This window comes from Pleurodeles waltl, chromosome 2_1 (genome assembly GCF_031143425.1).
Source record: "Pleurodeles waltl isolate 20211129_DDA chromosome 2_1, aPleWal1.hap1.20221129, whole genome shotgun sequence".
Classification (NCBI taxonomy): domain Eukaryota; kingdom Metazoa; phylum Chordata; class Amphibia; order Caudata; family Salamandridae; genus Pleurodeles; species Pleurodeles waltl.
The window spans coordinates 543832320-543857575 of record NC_090438.1 but is presented as its reverse complement, the minus strand read 5'-3'; the positions used below and the strand labels follow the sequence as shown (position 1 = coordinate 543857575).

General features: G+C 42.6%; 1 protein-coding gene across 50 annotated transcripts in view; it reads left to right on the top strand.

Moving 5' to 3' along the window:
- CLASP2 (cytoplasmic linker associated protein 2) overlaps positions 1–25256 on the top strand; it is a 1425897-nt gene that overhangs the window by 954261 nt on the left and 446380 nt on the right. For 31 of the 50 annotated variants that reach the window (XM_069214594.1, XM_069214706.1, XM_069214671.1 and 28 more), the window contains one exon: positions 12583–12753. In XM_069214594.1, coding sequence (XP_069070695.1) covers positions 12583–12753 — 171 coding nt within the window. Of the gene's footprint in view, positions 1–2156; positions 2184–12582; positions 12754–25256 lie in introns of all 50 variants that reach the window. The other 19 variants (XM_069214467.1, XM_069214449.1, XM_069214503.1 and 16 more) reach the window with 1 other exon arrangement.

The following is a 25256-nucleotide window of genomic DNA, read 5'->3' as shown; positions in this document are numbered from 1 at the left end:
ACATAGTTTACTGTTCTGCTTAATGTATCTGCATTGTTGCCCAGTGTTTAGATGAATTTGTTAAACTTGTGATGTATTGAACATAACCATCCGTAACGTCAGTATGATGTTAAAGAAGTAAAAGCAAGGCCATTATAAAATCCCTGACAGATTTGAACACTTCAGTCACCTTTGCAAATTGCCACAAATTGGATTTCAACCCAGGGTCTTCACTGCACGACACAAGACAATGCTTGTAACCATCAATATTATTATAGATTAAGATGGGACTTTTCCACTCTCTGACAACACATCAAAACAATTACTGTTGTCAGTAAGTGTCTGGAGACAAGCTTTATCCAGTTGACTCTGGAGATCATCACAAGAAGATATTTTCTTCCATTTACTCACTTGCATGAGCTCTCTTTTCTGTGACAGACCATTAGTCAGGTGATAATATTAGAGGTATGTGTGCTGTCTCCAGTTCTCACCTCTTTCTGTACTGAATTGATGACAGCAGATATATTGTTGCAAGAAGTCCAAGATTGTTAGCCTGGATAAGACTCACTTTTTCAGATGGTGTTTTATATTTCACTTTGCAAGAGCACAGACTCTCTTATTTCTATCTAATCATATCATGCTCCTAGTGTTTATTTTTTTGTCAGGTTGTAACATTATTGTTTCTGACTTCTGTTGCACCCTTATGCCCACCCATACATTGTGGCTTACTTCAGGTCCACTAGTGCCATGAAAGTGGTGGCAGACGTGAATGAAAGGAAAATTTATAGAGCACACAAGTTACCCTAAAAGGGTGTACTAATGCCAAGACCAGAATGGAAAAAGTAGAAAGAGAGCAGTAGGAACAAATGTGTACATTCACCATCTTACTGTCCATATTTGGGTGTATGATTATACAAATTTGGTATTGACCTGCATTCTTTGTCACAGAGGTTGATTCTGGTTTACTGCCGAAATCTTATTTAATTGAATTCTTCTGTCTGGCTTTCATAGAAGCCATCCTTAATCCGGGGTGCTTTTCCTTCAGTCAAGGCTCTTTTGCATACTAAACATTCTATTCTGTTTGCTAATTTTTATCTAGGCTTCCTTGTATTTCTCTCTTCCAGTACTCATGGTATTGTTGTTTCCACAGTGTAGGTTTAATTGTATTTGTTAAGTGACTCCATGAAGCTTATGGATCCAACACTCATTAGCGGTGGTGAATCTCTTTCAGGGTGTCACCCTAACTAAGTATGAGAAGAACCTTTTTTAGCCAGTGGTCCTTTTCACACATCGGAATATAATGCAGCTTTAGTTAGGGATGATCAGTGCAAGGCAGGGGACTCACGGTAATGGTCTTTTATGAGTTGCCTCTTGTCTTGGAGAAATTATGTCAAAAACAATAGGTGCACATCTAGAAATCTAAATGTAAAAATCTGTCTTGATCTCTTAAATATCCCAGTCACTTACATCAGAAATGTCTTCAAGGTATTTTATGTAAAACTGTAATATACTGAGAGGTTATGCAACCTTGATCTGTTCTGTATGGTTAAAGTTATGATTTCTTCTTTATGGTGATTGTTTTTTTTTATTTCCATTGCTTTTTCAAGAAGTCAAGAAAACGCAGGCTTCTGCATTTTATTGTAAAACGTTAATTGAAACCAATATAACTTGTTAGCCATTGTCTGTGTTGTATATCTAAAACAAAATAGAGCTGCATTCAAATCCTATCCTTTTCGTTTGCTCCACTGCAGTTTTTAGTGATTTCCTTATTGTTGCTTTCATGTTTTTTATGTTTGTTTCTGCTGTCAACAACACCTTTGCACATCTGTATTCTAATTGTGATGTGGAAAAAGCTATATCCATACATATGTATGTATATTCAAACTAGTATTTACTCATTCACTAGAAACTGCCCTCTTGTCTAAGAAGACAGTGGCAACTTAATTTTAATTCATGTCCTTGTTTGCCATTACCAGTTATTATTACCTAGCCTTCAACACTAACAGTGCAAACAGGAATCCCTTTTTTTTGGTATCAAATTCCTCTTGTACTTCTTTTCCTGGTTGATTTGTGACTGTGCATATGTTTCTCTACTGACTGATCCTTTATTTCCATTCACATCCATTTTAATCTGCCTTGCTGCCTCCCTCCCTAATCCTGCCTTTGCACTTGTTTAGGATCACAGTCCGCTAACCCAGTTGGTGGTAAGATTCTACAGACTTGTGTATGTGTATGTTACTTGTGATGTCACCATTTGTTTGCATAATCCATATATTGCTCGAAGATAAAACACTATGGATGCTACTTGAAACTCATCACAATAATGCATCAGTTGATATATGTATATTATTGTGTGTGCTTATTAGGTCTGCAATTTTTATTTGTAGGTTAAGGGTTATTGTCATAAGGCCTTCATCTTTTCGTGGTGATCCTGTTTGCCTGCAGCATGTTAGCATTAATATATTGATGTCTTGTTCCATTGCACCGTAATGCTCATTATTGACTCTTACCTCTATGCTCTCTTCCATCTTCAGTCCTATATTCTGCCTCCTTCTTGTGTCAAAACTCATTTTCTTTACCCTTTCCATCTCTATCTCTCCAAACTTTGTTAATATTCTTTTCTATTCCTAATATGGTCTCTCCAGTCTTCGGTTTTCCCACATCTTTTATTACTGATATCTTCTATTTTCTCCCAGGCTTCACTTCCTTATGATCTCTGTAACTTTGTCTCTTTTTTCCATTTTTGGCTGGTCTTTTCTGTACAGTTAAGTTTTAATGTTTCCCTTAAGATGCAGCAAAAGCGTAATATGTTGCTAATCTCTGTTGCCTTGATAGCTCCCATATGGCTCACGTTTGCTCTTCATTGTTGACGGAGGCAGGGAACCTTTGAGGATACATTTTTGATTAGGTTGACAGTCTGTTCTGCTTCTTAAATATATTTTTTTGTTTTCAAGATATCCTATTAAATCTATTATACTTGTTGTTGAGAGTGACAAGGAAATGAAATACTAGACTGTTTTGAAAGAGAACACTTACGTTTTAAAGGTTTCTATTTAAAGTGTGTGCATGTGGATGAGAATTGAGATTTGTTTGTGCCAGGTTTTATCACTGTAATGGAACACTTCTGTTTGAGTGTAACTTAATTTTAAAAGTATCCCATACAGAAGCAGGAGAAATGGGCAGTTAGCATGCAAATTTATTTTTTTTAAGATTATTTTTATTAAATAGAGAGGGTTCAACATATAACAGTCCAATATGTCGCAGTCATTTCAGTTCGATCAAACATTAGATTTGTACAGTACATCACAGTTTTGCCAATAGAGAGTTGGTGGCGCTTGTACGGCTAAGTCATTGATACAGTCTCCGGTGGGCCCTTCATGCACCCGTCCCCCCTACACCTCCCATGTGTCTCCTACTGGCTTGAGCTTGCACACAAATTTAAATCAGATGCTGTTTTGTACTCTCCAGTGTGGCAAGTTGCCATGCATTGTCAATAATGAAGAGCAACAGCTGTTGTTAAAGAGAGCAAACATGGTTTTGTTGAGAAAATCAGAATAGCTCAGTGTAAAACTTCCATAAGGGTGCTAGTTTACAGAAGGGTGTTTGTAACAAACCAGTTGTAAACAATTCACCTCCCAATTATCCCAGTGGATACCAATTTCATCTCTGTGCTATGTTGAAGGCTATAAATGATATCTTGTTTTTGTCTTAACGTTTCCTGCTCTGTACTGTAATTTCACTGCATCAGTCGGCAATCTAAGTTTCTGACTTTGCATACACGGTCTCATATCCACGTACTTCAAATCATGAATAGCGCTGTCAGATCGTTCTCAATGCGAGAACACCTTTAAAAATAGCCTAAAAAAGTATGATTATTCCAGGTGTCCATCCTTCCTTCATCAGAATCCACTGTTCCACGTTGATGATGCACTTCTTATTTTTATAATTTTAAATTCATAGCTGTAAAAAGCGGTGCATGTAGTTGTGTGCAGTTCATCTAGAGTGGTGCAAACTATATTGGGAGTGGCAGGAATCAGTCTGTGAACTGTGCCGTAAGGGGGACAGGGGACTCTAGAAGTTGATACAGTTAGATACAGAGCAGCAGAAAGTTCTGTTGATACATTGATGACAGGGACAGACTGGGAACCCAAAGTGCCCTTGGTAAATATTGTTAAACCAACCCCCAAAGCAGTGTTTGATTTGTGCTTGTTGTTTCCGGTGCGGAGTACCAGCGCTTATTTTTGAGGGCCGGCACTTAATTTTCTGCCTCATCATTTACTGCAAGCAAAAGACACATATGGAAAAGACTGAGGAAGAGAAAAACGAAAAAGCATCACAGTGGGAGAAAGCAGAAAGCTGTAAGAGTGAGCTGAAGGGGGCAGGGAGTGGCTTTAAATGGATTGCAGAGGCCCGAGATGACTTTAGCATTCCGTGTTCGTACATTTAATTGCAGCAGCCGCATGTTTAAGAGGAGGGTTTTGGTTGCCGGCACGTTTTTATTTACAAATTAAGCACATTCCCAAAGGATACATAGCGAGCCATCCTGATACTGCAATAGGGCTTTGGGGAGAGGGGCATCTCTTCCCAAGAACATTGTTTTTTAATTGGCAAAAAAAATGCATTCTACTACACATTTTTCATTATATATTCAGTTGTATTCGTTTTTAAAGCATAGTATATGATGACCTTACAGAGCACCAGGATAGGTTATTTTTGGGGTTCTTCAGTTATTCCCTCACCGTTATCCTCTAACAGTGTTTCACATCTCTCCATAGCCCCTCTCTCACATGTATTTCATTATAGCGTCTGTTACCAGTGTAGGGTGCTGGAGCACTTTACATCGCGCATACACGTACAGTGAATCATACTTATGTAAATCAGTGTATAGAAAATGTTATACAAGACAAAGGGGACTACAAGGTGTAGGATTCACATGTCGCACATGTAATCCATACTGGCAGATATTTTCTAATGGTAGGCATTTGAGCATAAACTCAGGTTTGAGAACATAACACAGTGGTTAGAATTGACTTAAATATTAATTTATTTCTACCCATACAAACTTTTTTTTTTTTTTTTTACTTTTAATAAAAATTAGGATAATCAAAGATTGGGAAAAAACATGCCTTTCTAACCTGTACCATGCAGTTTGCATTCAACTCTTTGATGGCAGTTCATAGCTTACTATGGTAGGTTATTATTGGCACTTATGAACTGCACACTAGCAGAAGGATCTATATGACTAAAGCAGTGCACATAAAATACTGTTTTGTAATCTGCATAGTACATGTTCTTTGCAGAAGGCATATTAACCCTCTGCGCTATCTTAGATGAATCGAAACTGCCAAAGAACAAAACTCCCATCTCTCTCCAGAAGGTACATTAATCACCAGAGTTATCTTGGCCCTTTTATTGTTGCCTGCAAATTGTGGATATACAAGGAACTCTGCAGTGCTTTTAAAACTACTGCACTGCTACAAACTGGCACCCCAGTATAAAAAAAAATAAAAAAACTTTTCCAGCCTCCTGGCAAAATGCCCGATGCCTGGTACGGTCAGTCCGACCTTGAGTGATGACAACATAATGCATACAAAAAGTTGCCTTTTGGGCCCTAAGTGTGTGTGGTTTGTGATAGCTGAAGTTTTTTAAGTTCAGTAGCGGAGCCCCTGTGCTTGTCTGATGCTGAAGCTGGTCTCCAGGGGCTTGACTCGCTCTTGCAGAGGATGCGTGTTGCCTTGGTCAAGTTTCAGAAACAGTGATCAACCGCACAAATTAAATTAAATGACATGGAGCTACAAAGTTTGTGCTTATGAAAAGTAGAAGTTTAAAGAATTAATGTAGTCTCACTAGGTTTAGGTTAGGGTTTGGTCAACATAAGGAAATCAAAGAAGTCAGAATGTATGATTTCCTCTAGAAGTTACTTTTAACCAAGATAATCTACTGTGGAGTAGATGCAAAAAGATAAATAGAGACGCCTTACATTTAGTCGTGTGTAAGGTGTGCTTGTTCTTTTAATATATCCCTTAGCCTGATAAAGATAAGGTGTTCATGGGGCTCGATTTATTGATACCGATCTTGATGGCGAACAAATCTTCAGTATTGAGATCCTGAATTGATTAACCAGTGTCAGTGATATGGATGACTGTGGCTATTTCATCTGTGAGATGTCTGCTTAGCAACAAATGAGCAGGAACTGCATTTGAATTTATATTGGGTGTGGGAGGCCTTACAGGAATTTTGGCAGTGGGATTCTGGTTGAGATTCTACAACATAATGGCTAGTTCTGAGTGACATGCTGATATTGAATGGCTAAGTGTAGCTTGGATTCCTCTCAGATATTTTGTTTTTCCGAGATGTCATGTAGATGTCTCTGTACGCAATTCACCACAAGATTATTTTTTTACATGATTACAAAGCAAATGTAAAATGTTATTGTGCCTTTTGAGGCTTGACTTTTCAAGTGGCTCCCTAAAAGTAGTACTTCACCTGCCTCATAGTTCTGTCACCTATAGCTGAACAATGTTTTTTGTTTTGAAGGGGGGCTGTTAAATCATTGCCATTGTCCATGTTAAGGAAAAACTTACAAGTTGTGTCCTAAATATGGTTTTCCACTGCTACTTGTTTCTCCTTAATTATGTCGACTAGTCTTGAATCATAGTAATACCACTATGTTCTTTTTCAGCAGTTGACCAGCTATCTGGACGGTCTTTCACTGTCTATAACAAGCTTGCCCAATAGGATTAACCAGCTCCTTGTTGTAATATAGCAATACCAAGTTGTTTGCTGGACTTCTTTGATCCTGCTTTATGATTAAACTTGGGAGTCATTTGAAAAGGTGGCGTTTTAGTTTTCTGGTATAGTGGTGCAGTGATAAGACATTTGTATTATTTATGCAGTCTTGATTGTTTTATGTTCTGTAGTTTTACCTTCGTTCGCCAAGTAGCAGTGTATTAGGAATTAAGATTTATAAAACCATATGGTGGTGTACACTTAACTGTCTTGGGGAATCCATATCATCAATTACATGTACAAAAAGACAAGAATTGTTGTTGCCCTAAAGACTCCAGCAAGAAAGCAACTGATCCCTTGGCTAGCACTTCTGATACATCTGTAGAGAAATATTGCCAAAAGATTTCATTACAGATAACTTATTTTTGTTATCCTCAAAGGAAATGTGCTTCATTGTGCCACAGGAAAAAAACAAAAAGCTTTCCTTTAGAATAAGCTGTAACCCTTGTTAAGAGCTCCATTGCCTTTGGCTACCATTTTTATTTCTCCTAGCCAGATGTTTCAGTGCCTGTTGTCTCTTCGCTTACATTTCTTTGAATTTTCTATCAGTTAGAATGCTTGGAAGTTGTTTTCAATGTAGCCTCATGTTCCATAACAAACAACCAGCTCTCTGTGTGATACATGAACACCAACCTGGGACTGTAATACGATTAGACTAATAAACCTTAATCTGCTCCTGATGCAGGATTTTGTTTGCAAGTGCATGCCATTGCCCATGCATTCCAAGGCTGTGCCCCAAAACCCCTTAGCAGCCTAACTGTTCATGCAAGTGTCAAGAAGTCCAAATCATTGATGAATCAGACTCCTCACTGCTATTTGTGCCACACTCTTTATTTGCAAATACAATGTATTAGTTTTATATCACTGAGGTAGTCTGCACGGGCTAGTTTATTGCCTGTGCAGGAAATACATTTACACGTGGTGACCAATATCGGCCATCCTGATAGCTAGGTGAAAGACAGCACATTCTGGCCAGATTAGAAGACTCTCTCTTTCTTTTTCCTCTCTTTCGTCCTTGCCTCACTTTCCTTTCTCTTATTTTGTGCCAGTCTACTGCTGTCTTAACACAATTAATTTCTGCTAAGGTTGGGGAGTCACTTGTGGCCTTGTGGATAAGGTCTTGGGTTTCACGCTGACTTTCTGCTAAGGATTTCCTTATAGCGTAGCTCCGGTACTCTGTCACACTCAGGTGTACTTTTGCCTTCCCCAGGCTGCAGGAGAATAAGCATAAGCATTGTCAAGTTGTGAATGAGTAGAAGGAATGAACACACTTATGTCTTTTGGCATCAATGCATAAATCTGCCAAGTTGTTTTTACCTTGCTTTGATTAATGGTTACTAAGGGTCCTATGAAGGATAGGAGGGAATTCTCTGCTACATGGTATTCAGAGGAGCTGAAGGAGCTGCAAAGGCAATGTAGAAGGCAGGAGAGGAAATGAAAACTGTCCTAAGATATGGTACAGAAACGTAGACTTAAAGAGCTAACCACTAATTTGGCGATTATCGAGGCTGAATCAGCCTTTTTTCCCCCAGAAGATTTGAGCTTCCTTGAATGGACCTAAGGAACTGTTAAATACGGTTTGCTCCCTCATGTGTCCGTGGCTGCAGCTAGATGTGGGAAATTCTCAAGAATTTTGTAATAAAACGGCACTGTATTTTAAAGAGACAATTCTGAAGATTCATGCGGAGTTTACTATCCTTGCAGAGGATTCCTCTCTCTCTGTACTCCAGTTAGGTCAAAAGGAAGCAGGTCTTCCCTGGAACACCCTGCTCCAGAGGGGTTGATGAGATCCTCCCTTCTGCCTGCCTCTAAGATCAAGTCCCTGCTCATGAGCACTAACTCTGGTTCCTCAGACGATCCTTGTCCAACCAGAGTTCTGCAGACTGCACCAACCATCATAGCGGAGGCCCTGGAAGAGACCTTCTCAGAGGTACTGCAGACGGGGATATATCCCCTGGTTTGGAAGGAAGTGATGGAGAATCTGCTGAAAAAGAAGCATGAGGAGGACCCTAGTGACTTGAAAAATCATCGCCCGATTTCAATGTTATTTCTTCCGGCTAAGATCTTGGAAAGACAACCAAAACCAGGCTCATTTCTCAATTTCTCCATAATCACGATCTCCTGAACCCCTCACAGAATGGGTTCAGGAAGAATCATTGTACGGAGTCACTATCTGCAGACAAGTGGACCAAGGAGGTTTTACTATACTGGTTTTGTTAGATCTCTCAGTAGCCTTTGACACCATCTCTCGTACTCTGATGATGCAAAGGCTGCAGCAGGTGGACTTAAGAGATGAGGGTTTGAAGCTGTTGGAATCGTTCCTGTAAGATAGAGCTTTTAATGTGAGCTGGGGAGCAGCCCCCTTTAAGCTCCCATGCGGAGGGCCACAGTGGTCCTCTTTGAGCCCAACCTTTCTCAGTCTCCCTTAGCAAATCTAGTACAATCTTTTGGATTTCAGGTGTCATCCTATGCAAACGATACCCAGATTGTGTCTAGCATGAAAAGAGGTTGCGGACAGGTTTCGGACCTGTATGCAGGAAATCTGTGGATGGATGAATAGGAATTGGGTAAAAATGAATGGGGAAAAAACAGATTGTTTTGTTTGGCAGAGACAGCTCTATATGGTCTGAACGTTGGTGGGCGGTTACATTAGTTGTGGCCAAAAACAGGTAGGTGGTGTTTGATAACACCTTAACATTTGACACCCAGGTGAATAGGATGGTCAGCTCATGTTGCTGGATGAGTCGGATTTTAAAGAAAATCCTGCCTTTGTTGCCTAAAGAGCTCCGGGTGCTCTCTCTCATTTTTTGGGGGACTGGACTACTGCAATGCTTTGTATATGAATATCAATCAGCGCTTTCTAGACAAATTGCAAATCATCCAGAATGCGGCTGCTCGATTAGTCCTGGGTCTGATTAAACATTCCTCTATTTCTGAATGGCTGTCTCATCTCCATTGATTGCCCATTAGAAAGCAGGCATCCTTTAAGGCCCTGTGCTTGTTGCATAAATCCTTACATGGCCACGGCTCAGGTTAATTTACAGCTTCTGTGAACTCGTATGCCTCCAAAGACATCTGAGATCGGCTGGATGTCACACCGTGGCAGTACCTCGGGGAAGGAAAACCAGGTAGGGGGTAATGAGGTTTTACGGTAACGGCCGGTAGGCTGTGGAATTCCCTCCTGGAGCATATCCGTGATAATGAGGGTTAGTTAGGGTTCCGGAAAACATGGCTGTTTAATCGTTCTGTGAAGGTATAGATGCTGCTTAGGCTCTACGATGGACCGTCTATCTCTTGTTTGTCGAGTGTATTTTCCTCTGCTTTATAGTGCTTTCATACCTTTTGGTCTTACGCGCTCTCTAAAAATTATAAATAAATAAATACATTTATTAGTTGTATTTCTTGGAAATATTTTTGTTTAAATGGAGGATTTCCGAAATGATGATTTCTCATCTTCATGTCTTGAAAAATCCCCAGATCAGATTATCTTCAACTGAAAACACATCCTCTAAAAACTACTGCAGTTCTGAGGATTCAGAGAGAAACATTCATGCGACTTGCTATATTGACTCCTCAAACGATAGTTCCATACACAGTCCAGGTCCTCCCTCTCAATCAGCAAAGCAGCAGTATGCCTTTTTCTGTAGCACACGTGCTTTACTATTTCCTGAAAGCTTTGAAGAGCCGCCACACACTCACACACAAACCTGAGACCTGATCTCCTGTTTTTTTACTGGCAACGGTCGGTACACCAATGCATTAAAAATATCTGAATGAATTTGGATGCAGGGGACAGTTAACTTTTTTTTAAACACAATTTGAATTGTTTTCGATATAAAGGTTAAATACCACTATCTTTCATTCTTTTACATTATAGTTTTATTAATCATACATTACATTGTCCATTAATAGCATTAGTAATACAGGAGCTTATTTTCACATTACTTGTTTTCTTCGTGTATGGGTGAGGATGTATTTGCAAACAGTTGAGCTGTGTAATCCAACCCAGGTTCTCTTTAGAGAGCAATGTTTCCTTAATGGGATCTTTAGAAATGATCTTACATTTTAACCTTGTTCTCCCTGTACTTAAGGTTCTCTTTACTGGGGTCAGTCATTATTCGTCTCGTTACACATTTCTTTGGCATTATTAGTTCACCACAGTCCTTTACTTATTTCTATTCTGGATTTTTCTGTTTTCTGCTTAACAAATGCATCTTGTAATGTGTCCCATGTTTTAATATAATCTGATTTTTCTCATTCCTCTTTTGGTTTCCCTATGTAGTAGTGCTGCCTCATTGTCTAACCATCTGGTTACTTCTCTTTTCCACACTAGGAACTAAGGTCCCATTCCCTCTTTCCAAATCATTACCAGTTTGTTTTTAGCTATTACTAGTGATAGGTCTACCTGTTTGCTGGTGCATTTTCTACTCTTGGGGTTAAAGTCCAATGGGTATGTATCAGAGATATGTTCAAGGTTCCATTCTCTTGCTAAGTTTATAATTTGCACTATATTTTTCCGATATCCTTCTAAAGTTCCAGGCCATATGGAAAACGTTTGTATCTTTAATCCTGTAGCAAGTCTTTTTCTCTTACATTAATAACAAGATAGTCTAGTCATTTGTCTTTCAGGCCCTTGATTTGCTATAATTTATGCACGGAATAGAGTGGACACTGCTCTGACTCTTCCATTTCTTGTGCATAGTGTTTGAATTCCTCTAGGCACAAGTAGTTAATTTTGTCCATTCTTGCACTCTTTCACAATACCTGAATACAGTGTCCCATTTGTCTCCTGCACATGTTGTTCTGTTTGTCATATTCTCCTTCAGTGTTCCTCCCCATTAATAAATCACCTATGGTGGTTATGCTATTCTTTCTGTGTTTTCAGTTGTCTCCATTCTGTTTCATATTGTAACTTCCCTAGGGCCTTCACTGGTACCGGAGGGAAATGTCACCTTTGTTTTAGTTCTCTGCAGTGCTTGTTCCCAGTACTGTCTAAAGACTACAGGTTGGCTTAGCGAGTACTTTTCTTCCTTCCCGGGCACAACCAATGTTGTGATCAGCTCTCTGATTGTTAGAGTATCCATATATTGGTCTATTGCATTATTCAGGCATTCATTTATCTTGCCCTATGTTGTAACCGAGCTGCTGTGTGGTACAGCAAGGCTGTCGTCCTCTGTGGGAAGGTGGAGGTTTGCCTGTGCTTCCCTTCTCGCCTGCCCCCTTTCAACAATAGACCTGTCAGAATGCAGTCTGTTTCCCTGAAGATTGTCCTTGGAATTCTAATAGGCAAGCTGGCATAAAATATAACTGTTGCAGCAGCACAGCCATTTGCATAGTACTACTCACTCACTTTCCCTGCTTCAGCTTTAATAACTAGTTACTATGCATTGTTCACAGGACACTCTTTATGAAAAAAACACATAACTTCTTGTTCTTAGGCAGTATATCCCAAAGACAGTGTTGGAATAGATTAAATGTGTCCTTGCAAATACTTCACACTTGTGTTTGGAATGCCGATGTTTTTACTGTTGAATAATGGTGTTAGTGCGGCAGCAGATTAGTAATTCTAGGACATTAGTTACGGTGTTGGGATATGTTCCAAGAGTGACTGGCTGTGTTGAGCAACATTTGGGCTTTGCCAATGACCTGCAAAAACAAAATCATGTAGAAATGGCAGGTTTGTGGTACACAAACTGATTCCCGTATGCAAATGTAAAAAAAACACTGCTGAACCAGTCCAATGCTTTATTATTGCTCATCCATTAGTTTCTTGTGACCTTAACATTTTTTTATTTCATTTTTCTATATGTGCAGCGGGCAGCCGATCCGGATCTCCAGGCAGAGTTTTGACAACAACAGCTCTCTCCACAATGAACAGTGGGGTCCAGAGAATATTGGGTACTCCGCCATCAGCACAAAAACGTAGCAAGATCCCACGAAGTCAAGGGTGCAGCAGAGAAGCCAGTCCGTCCCGTCTGTCTGTGGGTAAGAAATTTCAAACAATGGGATTGTGGTTCATGTTTTGGACCATTATTTAAGAAATTATGGGTAAGGGTATTAAATGGGGTCCTAGCTGCCAACAGCCCATGTTATGATGGTCTGAGTCTCCCAACTAAGTATTTCTAACTAGCAGGACATTGGGAATTTGTGCTTTAGCTTTTCCCCCTTACACATATGAAACAGTAAACCCCAGCATGTGTTAATGATGGATTAAAAAGCTGGGATGACTAAAAGTGGACAGTTTGCATCTAAGTATGGTTGATCCTCTTTTGGAAATGGCTTTTTATGTGGTTGTTCTTTTTCACAATTAAGCCAACATGCTAAAAGCACATAGCATTGAATCTACCAGAGTGAATTTTGAGTAGTTATGACTTGTTGGTGCATGCATTTTCCCTCAACCATGTAAGACCACAGATTGCTGCTTTTCTTTCTGTACCATTTACATTCTGTTATTAAACTGAGGTGTTTAACATTTTAAATGTTTTCCTTACTTTCTATTGTACTTGAGCTAAGATAAGTCTGTCTGAATCATCAGTGCTATTGCTTGCGTCTTAAAATACCTTTTGTATGACCTTTCAGTGTTAGATGGATTGGTGATTTAATGCAGATTGCCTGTCAGTACTGTGTTTGAGCATCCTCTACGTTATACTGCTTTCGATAAATCAATGCATGAGGAGTGAACAATACAGTAGTAAAATTAAACCACGTGAACTCCTTGAACTGACTTTTCACTTGCAGGCCTATACAAGAAGATCTTGGTTATATACAATTTCAGCCTGTGGGTAAACAAGCCGAAGTCACAAGAATGCCATAGAAAATCAAAATCTGCATATTTCTAATCGCCATTGTGCGACCTAGTGTACACTGATAACATGTTGGATCTTGCACCCACAAATAATAAAGAAATGTTCAGTAATTCAACCTAACAGCATTTCTGGTCAGACCATTCTTTCAAACCTTTTATGATGTTCGTCCCCCAAAATAGACTGATATCAAAACCTATTTCATGTAGACATAATATAAAAGTTAAGGGTTTCAAGACAATGTATTGTTTCATTGTAGTTGCATTTATGTAGTGCATGCTACCCCTGTGAGGCACTGTAGTGGCACACACTACTCCAGGAAGCCCAGGATTCATGGTTATTTATTTGCTTAATTAGTTCAACTGAAAGTCATTTCATGCATTAGTGTAGGATTTGTGTAGATTTAAAGCTAAGGCAAGATTTAGAGCTAATGTTAAAGATTGCTAATGGGTTAGTGTTATCAAGGTGTTACCATGGAATGCCCAACACTTATGATTATTTCTGTTTGAAATTAATTATTATTGGATTGGTTTAAAGATTATAATCTGACTTTATATATGGAGGAATTTAAGACTGTAGTGATTAGCGTCTTACATTAGCGAGTTAGGCTGTAGTAGTAGATTTGTATGTCCCTCGAGGAAATTTGATGCTTAATCATGTCCTAGGATAGTCGCAAATAGGGGCCACTTTGGGATCAATGCAATATGACCAATTATAATTGTAGAAAAGTGGAGTAGGTGAGGTCAGATTGATAGGGAGAGGAGAAATGTAGAAGATGAAAATCCCTCTTGTTTTCATACATGGTTTTAAAGGGTCATTGTATTCGTGAGGTGGTGTTTATTTTGTCTTGAGTAATAAGCTGGAACCACCAATGAAGGTGAGTTCAGTCCTTTGATGCAAGCTGTAATACAGTTAGGTCCATAATACTCTGTTTAATACTCGCTATCTTCATCATGTAAGATACTGTATTAATAGCTCATTTTTTCCAGTTGAGTTATCATGGGATTTAGGGTGGGTGTTGGAGGGATGGATTACCTTTATTGGTTTGTTATTTTTTGTGTTATGTTCTGTCTAAAGGGATATTTTTGGCCAGATGTTTATCCAGTGACATTGTTGATATTTTCTTCATTGGTCTCAGGCAGTTGCTTGCTGCACGGGCCTAAGTTGGTGGGGAGGGAAGCCAGTATTTGTACTAACTCTTAGCGACAGACCAAACTTATGTTTCCAGATAATGTTGGAAATAGCCAGCTCTTGATGATTCTTCTGAATTGGAGGTGGTTCTTAGTGACTCTTATCTTTGCTTCAAGGGAATTATATATTTGAGAGCCAGTATGGAGATTGTGATGCCCCCAATGAGTTATTTTGCAGTAGTTTTGAATATTTAGACATGGTGGTAGATTGGAATGTAAGTGCTTGGGAAGGATGGATATCCAATAATTTTTTGTCACAAGAATTTAGGAGCTTTGCCATTTATCACTCTGTGGGTGATGCATAATAGCTTGAAAGAGAATTGTCTTGCAGTGGGTACCAATGTAGCCTTCAGGGTAGGAGAGATAGGGGGTCCTATCTATACATGCAGTTGTAGTCTTGCTGCTGAGTTCTGGATTTTTGATAGCCTCCCATAGTTGAGTGTGCGATGCTGTGGTGCAGTCCATTAGCTTAAGCCAAGAGGTTTAGTGATGTTGTTTGAATATATGAGGGGAAATCTAAGATGCATCAAAGTAGAAGCTAGATTTGGGTCATTTCTCCACTTGAGGATTGTTAGAATGTCCATGGTAATGGCAAGATTTCGTACCTCTTTAGTTATGTTAGTCAGAGGTCCCACTTCATTCATCAGAAGGATAAAGAAATATACTTTTTCCATGTGCCACATGAGAGTATTGCAGATTTTGAAGCATTTAGTTTGAGGTGATTCTCTGTCATCTGTTGGTGTACGGCCATGAGACAGTTAAGTTTTGATTTTCCTTTATTCTTAGGGTTATCCAATTTACGAATTGAAAATGTGTCCAAAAATGCTTTAGCACAAGAGCCATTGCCAGGAGGCAGTCTGTAGAGCAAGAGGCCATGGCAGGTGAATGAAAGCCTTGGGTAACATCTGATGAGGAAGGCTTCACAACCTTGTATAAATACATCTTCTGTTTTCGTCACTGTTAGGGTTTCCTTAAAGACCGAAACCAATCCAGCTTCATGAAGTCTTGGTGCCATTTCCACTTCCAGCCATGTTTCTGTGATGAATAATATAACTGATAGAGACTTCTAGTTGCGGATTGCTTACCTTAGAATTTCCCCCAGGCGTCAGACTTGATCCAGTGATTTTTCTACGAGCAGTACCCTTGTGCGCCGTTAAGTGTCCTCGGTCAACTTTGCGTCCGTCGTTGGTGTCATGGTCACCATGATGATGTTGCAGTCATACTTGGGTGCCACCCAGGCCTGCTGACGCCAGTTCTTTCCTTTCCGCGCCACGTGCAGATCCGGAAAAGTGCTACCTGGTCCCTTTTTGACCGAATTTGAAATTTATATCTGTTTTTTGGACTTCTTTGGCACGTCGAGGGATGTCTCTAAAGATCGGCCTCAAACCTTGCGACGCCTGTCAGCACATGACGTCTGTGACGGACCCATATCTGGTGTGTTTGTGGTGTCTGGAGCACGACCACAACCCAAAGTCGTCCTATGAGTGCCTGGCCATGAACCCAAAGGCTTTGAGGGAGCGGTCCTTAAAGCTCATGGCGGCTCGGCACTCGACTCCACATTGCTCTCTAGTCTTGCTTGAGAGGAAGGTCCTGAGCCTGCACGCCAAGTCATCGCCACTCCTCCTCACCCCATTCGAAATCGTCTGGACATTCGGTTCACAAGAAAAAGAAGAAGAAGGCATAAACTGCCTCTCTAGCTGAGGTTCTTTTGTTCATTTTTTCTTTAGCCCAGCAGGGCTCTGCTTTGGGCACCCTTAAATGGTATTTTTCTGCCATTTCGGCCTTTCTTAGGTTCCCTGATCAGCCCTCACTCTTTAAATCTCCTGTTGTGAGTAGATTCCTAAAAAGTCTTCACCCATTATTTCCTCCTACTCCATTTATCATGCCTCAGCGGGACCTAAATCTTGTCCTCACTTATTTAATATGTACTCCCTTTGAGCTGATGCACAATTGTCCCTTACGGCTCCTCACCTTCAAGACTGTCTTCCTTGTTGCTATCACTTCTGCTCGCAGGGTGAGTGAACTTCAGGCTCTTTCATTAAAACCTCCATTCTTGTCTGTGCACCCTGACAAAGTGGTGTTGCGGCCTAAGGCTTCCTTCCTTCCCAAGGTGGTTACGCCTTATCATGTAGGCCAGTCCATCACCCTGACCAAGATGTGCTACGCTTTGGCCAAGAAGCAACCCCCTGAGGGCTTGAACGCTCATTCCACCAGAGCGATTGCTGCTTTCACTGCGTCAGCACGCAGAGTTCCTGTCCTGGATATTTGCCACGTAGCAATGTGGGCGTCCCTGCACACGTTTGCTAAATACTACTGCCTGGACAGTCAGGTCCGTCGGGACAGCTACTTTGGTCATTTCGTCCTGCAGGACTTCCTTGTATCATCTTGGTTCGCAGCCCACCTCAGAGGATGGCATTGCTTCGGTATCTCTTCTAAGGTAAGGAATCTGCAAATAGATGTCTCCATCAGATGTACAAGTTATCTTTGGTAACAAAATATCTGGTAGAGGCATATTCCAGTTGCAGATTTCTTACAGACCCACCCATCTTCCCTGCTTGCGAACTGATTTTTAGGGACTGGGATTTTCCCCTCAAGGTCCTTAGCTCTGGCGTACCAATCTCAGTGTTCTTAGCGGCTCCGCGCTTTGGTGTGGTAAGTCGTTAAAAGAAACTGACGTCACTGCACTGAGACGGTGTCTGTGTACTACTCCAGACGCCATCACGGTGACTACGATGCCTGCGGATTCGACCGACGCCACCTACCGACATGCAAGGTTATTGCTCGAAGAAAAATCTCCAGATCCAGTCTGATGCCTGGGGGAAATCCTAAGGTAAGGAATCTGCAACTATAATATGTCTCTACCAGGTATTTCGTTACCGAAGGTAAGTAAGTTGTTCTTACGGATGCTCACCAGAGGATCCTCTGGCATTTCTCCGTGAGGATGTCACAGCTCTCTTGGCCAAGGGATCCATAGAGAGGGTGCCTGAGCCAGAAGTAGGTTGTAGTTATTCCCGCTACTTTCTGGTGCCCAAACTATATTAGACCTTTGGGCCCTCAGTCTCTTCCTCAAGAAGGAGTAGTTCAAAATGCTCACTCTGGCTCAGGTCCTGTCTGCCTTGGACCCAGGAGACTGGATTGTAGTGTTAGACGTGCAGGATGCTTACTTTCATATACCCATCTTGCCTGCCTACAGGCGTGATTTGCTGTTGGTTGTAGGTCACAAGCACTTTCAATTTACCATGCTCCCCTTCGGCTTTACAAGCATCTCTTGGGTGTTTGACGAAGTGATGGTGGTGACTGCAGCTCATCTGTGCAGGTTAGGGGTTTAATATTCCCCTACCTGAACGACTGGCTGTTGAAGGCTAAAACGTCCCAAAAAGTTGTCTCCCACTTTCAGACCACGGCAAACCTTCTGCACTCGCTGGGGTTCACATGAAGAAGTCACACCTGACTCAGTCTCAGATGCTCCCTTTCATCAGAGCTGTTCTGGACACAGTCCAGTTTCGGGCATATCCCCCTGAAAAGCTCGTCCAAGATATTTAGGCTATGATTCCGAAGTTTCAGCCTCTATCCTGGATTTCGGTGAAAATGTCTCTGAGGCTGCTGGGCCTCGTGGCTTCCTGCATCCTGATGGTGACACTTGCCAGATGGCATATGCAAACTCTGCAGGCCCTGAAGTTCCAGTGGACGCAGCATCAGGGGATTCTCTCCTAAATAGTCCAGATCTCAGAGGGAATTGTGAAAGGCTTGCAGTGGTGGCTTCCAAGTCACGATTGGGTCAACGGCAGAACCCTCACTCTTCACCAGCCAGACCTTAAGGTAGTGACGGATTACTCACTCCTGGGATGAGGCGGCCACATGGGAGAGGCAGATATCAAAGGCTTCTGGTCTCCGGTGGGTCCCGGCTACATATCAATCTATTGTAGCTCTGGATGATCAGCCATGCACTGAAATCATTTCTTCCCTTTCTACAAGGAAAAGTGGTGCAAGTGTTCACAGACAACGCTACCGCCATGTGGTTTTTCAACAAGCAGGGTGGAGTGGGGTTGTGGACTCTTTGTCAAGAGGATATATGCCTCTAGTCATGGCTGGGACATCAGGGCATAATCCTGGTGGTTCAACATCTGGCGGGCTCTCTGAATGCCAAAGCAGACAAACTCAGCCGTCGATGCATAGTCTATCACGAATTGCGTATCTATCCGGAGGTGGGGCAAGGCCTCTTACAGCAGTGGGGAGAGCCTTGGTTAGATCTGTTTGCCTCCCCAGAAGTCGCACGCAATGTCCACTGTGTTGCTTGTTGGAGTTTCCGAGGTAGCACTCGCTCTGTGACGCTTTTCATCACGAGTGGAACTCAGGCCCCCTTTATGCCTTACCCCCAGTACCACTTCTGTCTACAGTTCTCAAGAAGATCAAAAGCAACCCGGCCCAAGTAATTCCTTGTGACTCCAGACTGGGCACAAAGAGTATGGTATCCAGAGGTGTGGAGCATGGCCACGGATCCTCCAGTCAGACTGCCCTTTCGGGTGCATCTTCTCTCGCAGCAGCAAGGGACTGTTCTTCACCGAAATCTGTCCAGTCTTCGCCTACTTGCGTGGCGATTGAGCGGCGGCAGTTGACATCTTTCGACCTTCCGCCTGGTCTGTGATATCTTGGCAGCCAGGCGTCCCTCCACCAAAACGGTATACACCTGTTGTTGGCATAAGTTTATGGCATGGAGTACCAACAAGTCTGTTAAGTCTTTCTGCACCTCTCTCTGAGGTTCTCTTGTTCCTCTTTTCTTTGGCCCAGCAGGGTTGTGCTTTGGGCACCCTTAAGGGTTACTTTTCGGCTAACTCAGCCTTTCTTAGATTGCCTGACCAACCTTCCTTATTCAATTCTCCCATTGTTGGAAGGTTCCTTAAGGGACTCACCCATTTGTTTCCTCCGACCCCATTCATTATGCCCCAGTGGGACTTGAACTTGATCTTGACCTACCTTATGCGTGCCCCTTTCGAGCCGCTGCAAAATTGTCCCTTGCGGCTCCTAACAATCAAGACTTCTTTTCTTATTGCCATCACCTCTGCTCGCAGAGTGAGTGAGCTTCAAGCTCTTTCTCTCAAGCCACTATTCTTGTCTGTCTGCTCTGACAAAATGGAGCTTTGCACAAGGGCCTCCTTCCTTCCTAAGGTTGTTACACCTTTTCACAGAGGCCAATTCATCACCTTGCCTAATTTTTACGCACCCCCACATCCCTCTCATGAGGAGGACAGACTCCATAGTCTGGATCCAAAAAGAACGTTGACGTGCTACCTCAGTCATACTAAAGATTTCTGGGTGGATGATCAAGTATGTTGGTTTTGTGGGTGCAAAGAAAGGGAAGGCCATGCAGAAACATACTATCTCCTGATGGGTACTGCTCTGTTTCAAAATGTGCTATGATTTGGCCAAAAAGCAACCCCCTGAGGGCTTGTGTGCTCATTCTACCAGAGCAACTGATGCTACGACAGAGTTAGCACGTGGCGTTCCTGTCCTGACAGCGTTCGTATCCAGGCACAGGTTCACAAAACATTACTGCCTGCACAGTCAGGTCCACAGTGACGGCTGCTTTGGTTGTTCGGTCCTGCAGGACCTCTTAGTATGATCTTGGTTCCCAGCCCACCTCCGAGGATGGTATTGCTTGGGTATCTATTGAAAGGTAAGGAATCTGCAACTAGAAGTCTCTCTCAGATGAAGAAGTTACTCACCTTTAGTAATGATTTATCTGGTAGAGACCTATTCTAGTTGCAGATTCCTGACCGACCCACCCACCCTTCCTCCCTGCTTGCGAACTGATTTCTAGAGACAGATTCCTTTTGAGGCCCTTAACTCTGGCGCACCAATTTGAGTGTTCTTCATGGCTCCTCACTGCTGACGTGGAAAGTTGTGAAAAGAAACTGACCTCAGCAAACCTGGGTGGTGCCTCAGTACGACCGCAATGTCATCACGGTGACCACGACACCAAAGGCGGGTGCAGAGTCAACCGATGCCACCTACTGGCACACAAGGATACTGCTCAAAGAAAAATCTCCCAATCCAGTCTGACGCCTGGGAGAAATTATAAGGTAAGGAATCTGCAAGTAGAATGTCTCTACCAGGTATTTCGTTACCGAAGGTAAGTAACTCGTTTGTCTGGTTCATCAGTAGATCAAAGGTGTATTTATTTTTATTCATTAAATGCATGTTTATCAGCATACAAGTTAGATCTGTTGGGTTTATTTGATTGAAGGAATGTGTTAGATCCAAAAGACTGCTAAATACCGTCCTCTGTAGCTGTGTCATTATTGTTGAATGAAATAATTTCCTCTTCTGTGTTAGATTATGAAAATGTGGGTGGAACTGGTGGTGTTTGTAGGAAAGTGACCATTTTGGCATGGTTACACCCCAACTTTTTGCCTGATATTGATGCTGACTTGACTGAGTGTGTGCTGGGATCCTGCTAACCAGGCCCTAGCACCAGTGTTCTTTCCCAAAACCGTACCATTGTTTCCACAATTTTCAAACCCCTGGCACCTAGCTAAGCCCCTTGTAAAAGGGCTGCAGCATGTATTGTGTCACCCTAAGGGACCCCTCACCAAACCCATGCACACTGCCATTGCAGGTTGTGTGTGTTGGTGGGGAGAAAAAGTGAAAGTTGACATGGCATCCCTCTCGGGGTGCCATGGCACAATCCAATGCCTGTGGTATAGTAAGTCACCGCTCTTGCAGGCCGTACAGCCCTATGGCAGGGTGCACTATACCACAGGTGAGGGCATAGCTGCACGAGAAATATGCCCCTACAGTGTCTTAAGGCCATTCATAGTCAGTCATTGTAAGTGCAGTGTTGCCATATTGAGTACATGGACTGGGAGTTTGTCATTATGAACTCCACTGCTCCATGATGGCTCCACTGAAGACTGGGAAATTTGATATCAAACTTCTCAGCACAATAAACCCACACTGCTGCCAGTGTTGGATTTATTGTACAGTGCACCCAGTGGGCATTTTAAGCAACCCCTTAGTGTAAGGCTTGACAAGTCTGTGCCAGCCTGCCACTAAAAGAGAAGTTTCGTACCCCATGAGGTGAGCGCCTTTGTACTCCGAAGTCAGAAACAAAGCCTGCTATGGGTGTAGGTGCTTCACACCTCCCCCTTGTAGGAACTGCAACACTTGGCAGTGAGCCTCAAATGCTCAGGCCTCCTGTTAGTGCCCCAGGTCACTCCAGCTAGTGGAGATGCACGCCCCCCAATGAAGCCCCACTTTTGGCGGCAACTCCGGTGGGAAAATTAGATAAAACAGGGAGTAGTGACCCCTGCAGCACCCCCTAAATCTAGGATTTAAGGGCACCCCTGAACCTAGCTCACCAGATTCCTGCCAACCTCTAGAAGAAACGAAAGAAGCAAGAAGAAGGACTGCTGAGCCAACCCCACCACAGAAGTCTCAAGACACCAACTGACTTTGCCCCAGTCCTAAAGGCAGCTTCAGAAGCCCTGCTACAAAAAGGCAACGCTGCAGGACCAGCGACCTCTACAAACTCCCAGAGCAATGCCTGCCAGCAGAGGCCCAAGAACTCCTGAGGACAGTGGCCCTGTCCACAAGAAACTCCAAAAAGGACTCCAGAACCGCTCCAGATCCTCGGGTCCTGCACACTCTGCACCCAGTGCCCATGGCCGGAGTCCATGTGGCCCACCGGTCCAGAGAAGGTCACCAGGCTATTCCATGCTCAACTCCATCCTGAGTTGACCCCTCCTGGCCACCACCATGACGCCCGAATCCAGAGGCCTGACCGCAACCGCATCTGATGATGATTCTCAACCCCTAAAAGTACCTCTGCATCTGCAACCCCCTGACCATGAGGCATCTGACCGATGGGCCAGCAACTTCCAGTGGGCGCCTCTCCTACCCGTTTAGCCTTTGGTTTTCCGGAACTGACTCCCTGGACGCAGCCTGCTGTCTCTTTGTGGCCCCCGGGGTTCCCCCATTGAAAAGCATTAGGCGCCCAACACTCTGTCTGCACCTGGCTGCCCTGTGCTGCTGAAGGTGTGTGCTTGGTCCCCCCCCACCACCCTGTGCTGACCTAAACCCCCAGGCCTGTGTCCTGGAATCTCTTCACCACCACTGAGTCTCCCCCAGTCCTCACAGGTTTCCATTTCAAACCCTACACCAACTTTGACCTTTCCATCCAGCCAGCCCCATGTTCATGGTTGCTCACTTTTGGGATCAGTCTAAACTTTGACTCATGGACATCCTAAATCCCAAAGACTGTATTTGTAAGTTGAGTAATTAGCTGTATTCTGAGCTAGCACTACCTACCCCCACTCCCCATTTTGGTATAGTATATACAGAGCCAGCTTCCTACAGTGTTCTCATCCCATCTTACACGGTAGTCGCTGTCCTGCTCAAGTAGGGTTGATTGAGATTTGGCTGGGTCTTTGTAGGCTAGTGAAATTGACTGTAGTTGAGAGCATGGTCGTGAAGTATGATTGTGTTTTGGTGTTGTATTGTAAAAGAGGTGATGCAAAGTTTGAGGGTATGGTAGTGTTTGTTTTGTCTTTTTTGAAAGTGTATGGGGTATGATTATGTGGTGGTGTAGAAGAAGATGCAGACAGTTCTAACTTTATTGATCTGAATTTCGCATTTGATGAGAGGTGTGTATAAATGGCTTGTAGTGTGAGGTGCATTGCTGAGTGCATGCTGTGTGTGATGCAAGAAAAGAATGGGTGGTCCTGTGTGGTGTGGGTAGTATGTGAGGAAATGCAAGGTTGGGTGGCCAAGGAGGTGTTAGTGTTTTGTTTAGGGAGGTTAGTCAGTTGCTGAGGGCTTGCGTGATGGTGTTGAGAAAAATGAGAAAGTTTGATATTTTGTGGGTTAGGTTTTGTAAGCATTGATTGTTTCTCAGTATAAGAGGGGTGGGAAGGAGATTTATGTTTGGATATAGTGGTTCTGGGTTGCTGTGTTTGAGGGTTTACAGGTGATTGAGGGTTTTTGAAAAGAGGGCAAAGTTGGTTTGAATTCAGCAATGTTTTACGTCAGTAGTATAGCTGGGGGTAGGATTGTGCGAGTATTAGGTGGCTAGTTGTTGGGATATTTGAAGCTGCGTAGAACAATTATGGGAAGAGCATGATGGGATGGTGATGAGATAAGCATGAATAAGTCAGTTGATAGGTTGAGGCGATAGGAACGGGAAGCTGGGTGCAAGTTCAATGTTGTATAAGTGTATGGAGAAAAGAGTAGGGAATCAGAACAATTTGTGATGAGTTTGTTTTAGGAAGATGTAAGGGCAAGAAAGGGCGGTAAAGGGAAGCAGAGTTGTAGTACAGGAATAAATGGGTGAGGGTAGGTGGGTGAGTATAGGGGCAGGGAGGTCAGTTGCAGTGGGTGAGAGGGAGGGCATCGGTGGACTGTGGATAAAAAGTGTAGGGAGAGGGATGTGATGAGGCATCCAAATGTGGATGCTTGTTAGCTGTAGTTGATAAGGATAAATTATGAATTACTGTTGATGTCTGGGCAGTGTGCTCCAAAGGTTGTATTTGTGCAAAGACTTGGCTATATCTTACAGCAGTTGTCCCACTCTAAACAGGACACCCTGTCCTACACTGTAGTGCATAAGGGATATATATCTGTGAGCAAAATTATTCTACCAGTAAATGAGTAATAGGGTGTACCCAGGAACAAAAACTCTTTCTACCTGTAATGGAGGTGGATTATACCCATGAATCATTATCCCCAGTGGACTTTAATGGTTGATTAAAACAATGGCAGAGTTTCTGGCTCTTGGTCCAACCAGCCATTAACAGCCAAAAAAGGACAGGCCCCCTTATCTTGTCCACTCTTTGCCTCAACGACCGGGCTGAGAAGCCCTTTTGGAGGGCTTGAATAGGCTGGTGCAAGAGGTTGTTATCTTGGCTCAAGTGCCCTCCTCTACTGTCTAGGAAGTTGCCTGACCACCGATAGAGAATACTGCTTGGAGGCGCAGGGCAGCTTCAGTCTTTGCTCTAGACCAGTGTACAACTTCTGTATTAGTCTTGCTAAGGTACAGGTGGCGAGAGGAAAAGCGCACTAGAGAGGCGGTGTCAGGTCTATGAAAGAGAGAGGGACACCAGAGCACCTAAACCAGTTAAATCATGCAGAAAAGTTAAGCAGAAATTACAAAACATTTGAGATTGGTTCCTTATTAAATATTCACTTGAGTCATGCGGTCAGCTATAGAGTCCTGTCCCTTCCCTTATGTGAATTGTAAAAAAATAAACAAATAAAGAGAAATGTTGTGTTCACTTCAGAGTTTAATATTATCATACAAGTTCAAGTGTACCACTAAAAACTCAGATTACACATTGTATTGTCACCTTAGTGTTGGAGCACTACACGGCATGCATCCAAGCTTTCTGAATGCCCCAGATCTTGAAGTCTTGATGAAAAATGTCTTATGTTATATACATCAACCACAGTAAGGACACTGTTCCCTCTCCGAACCCAAAAGTAAAATATAGGCATCACTTCC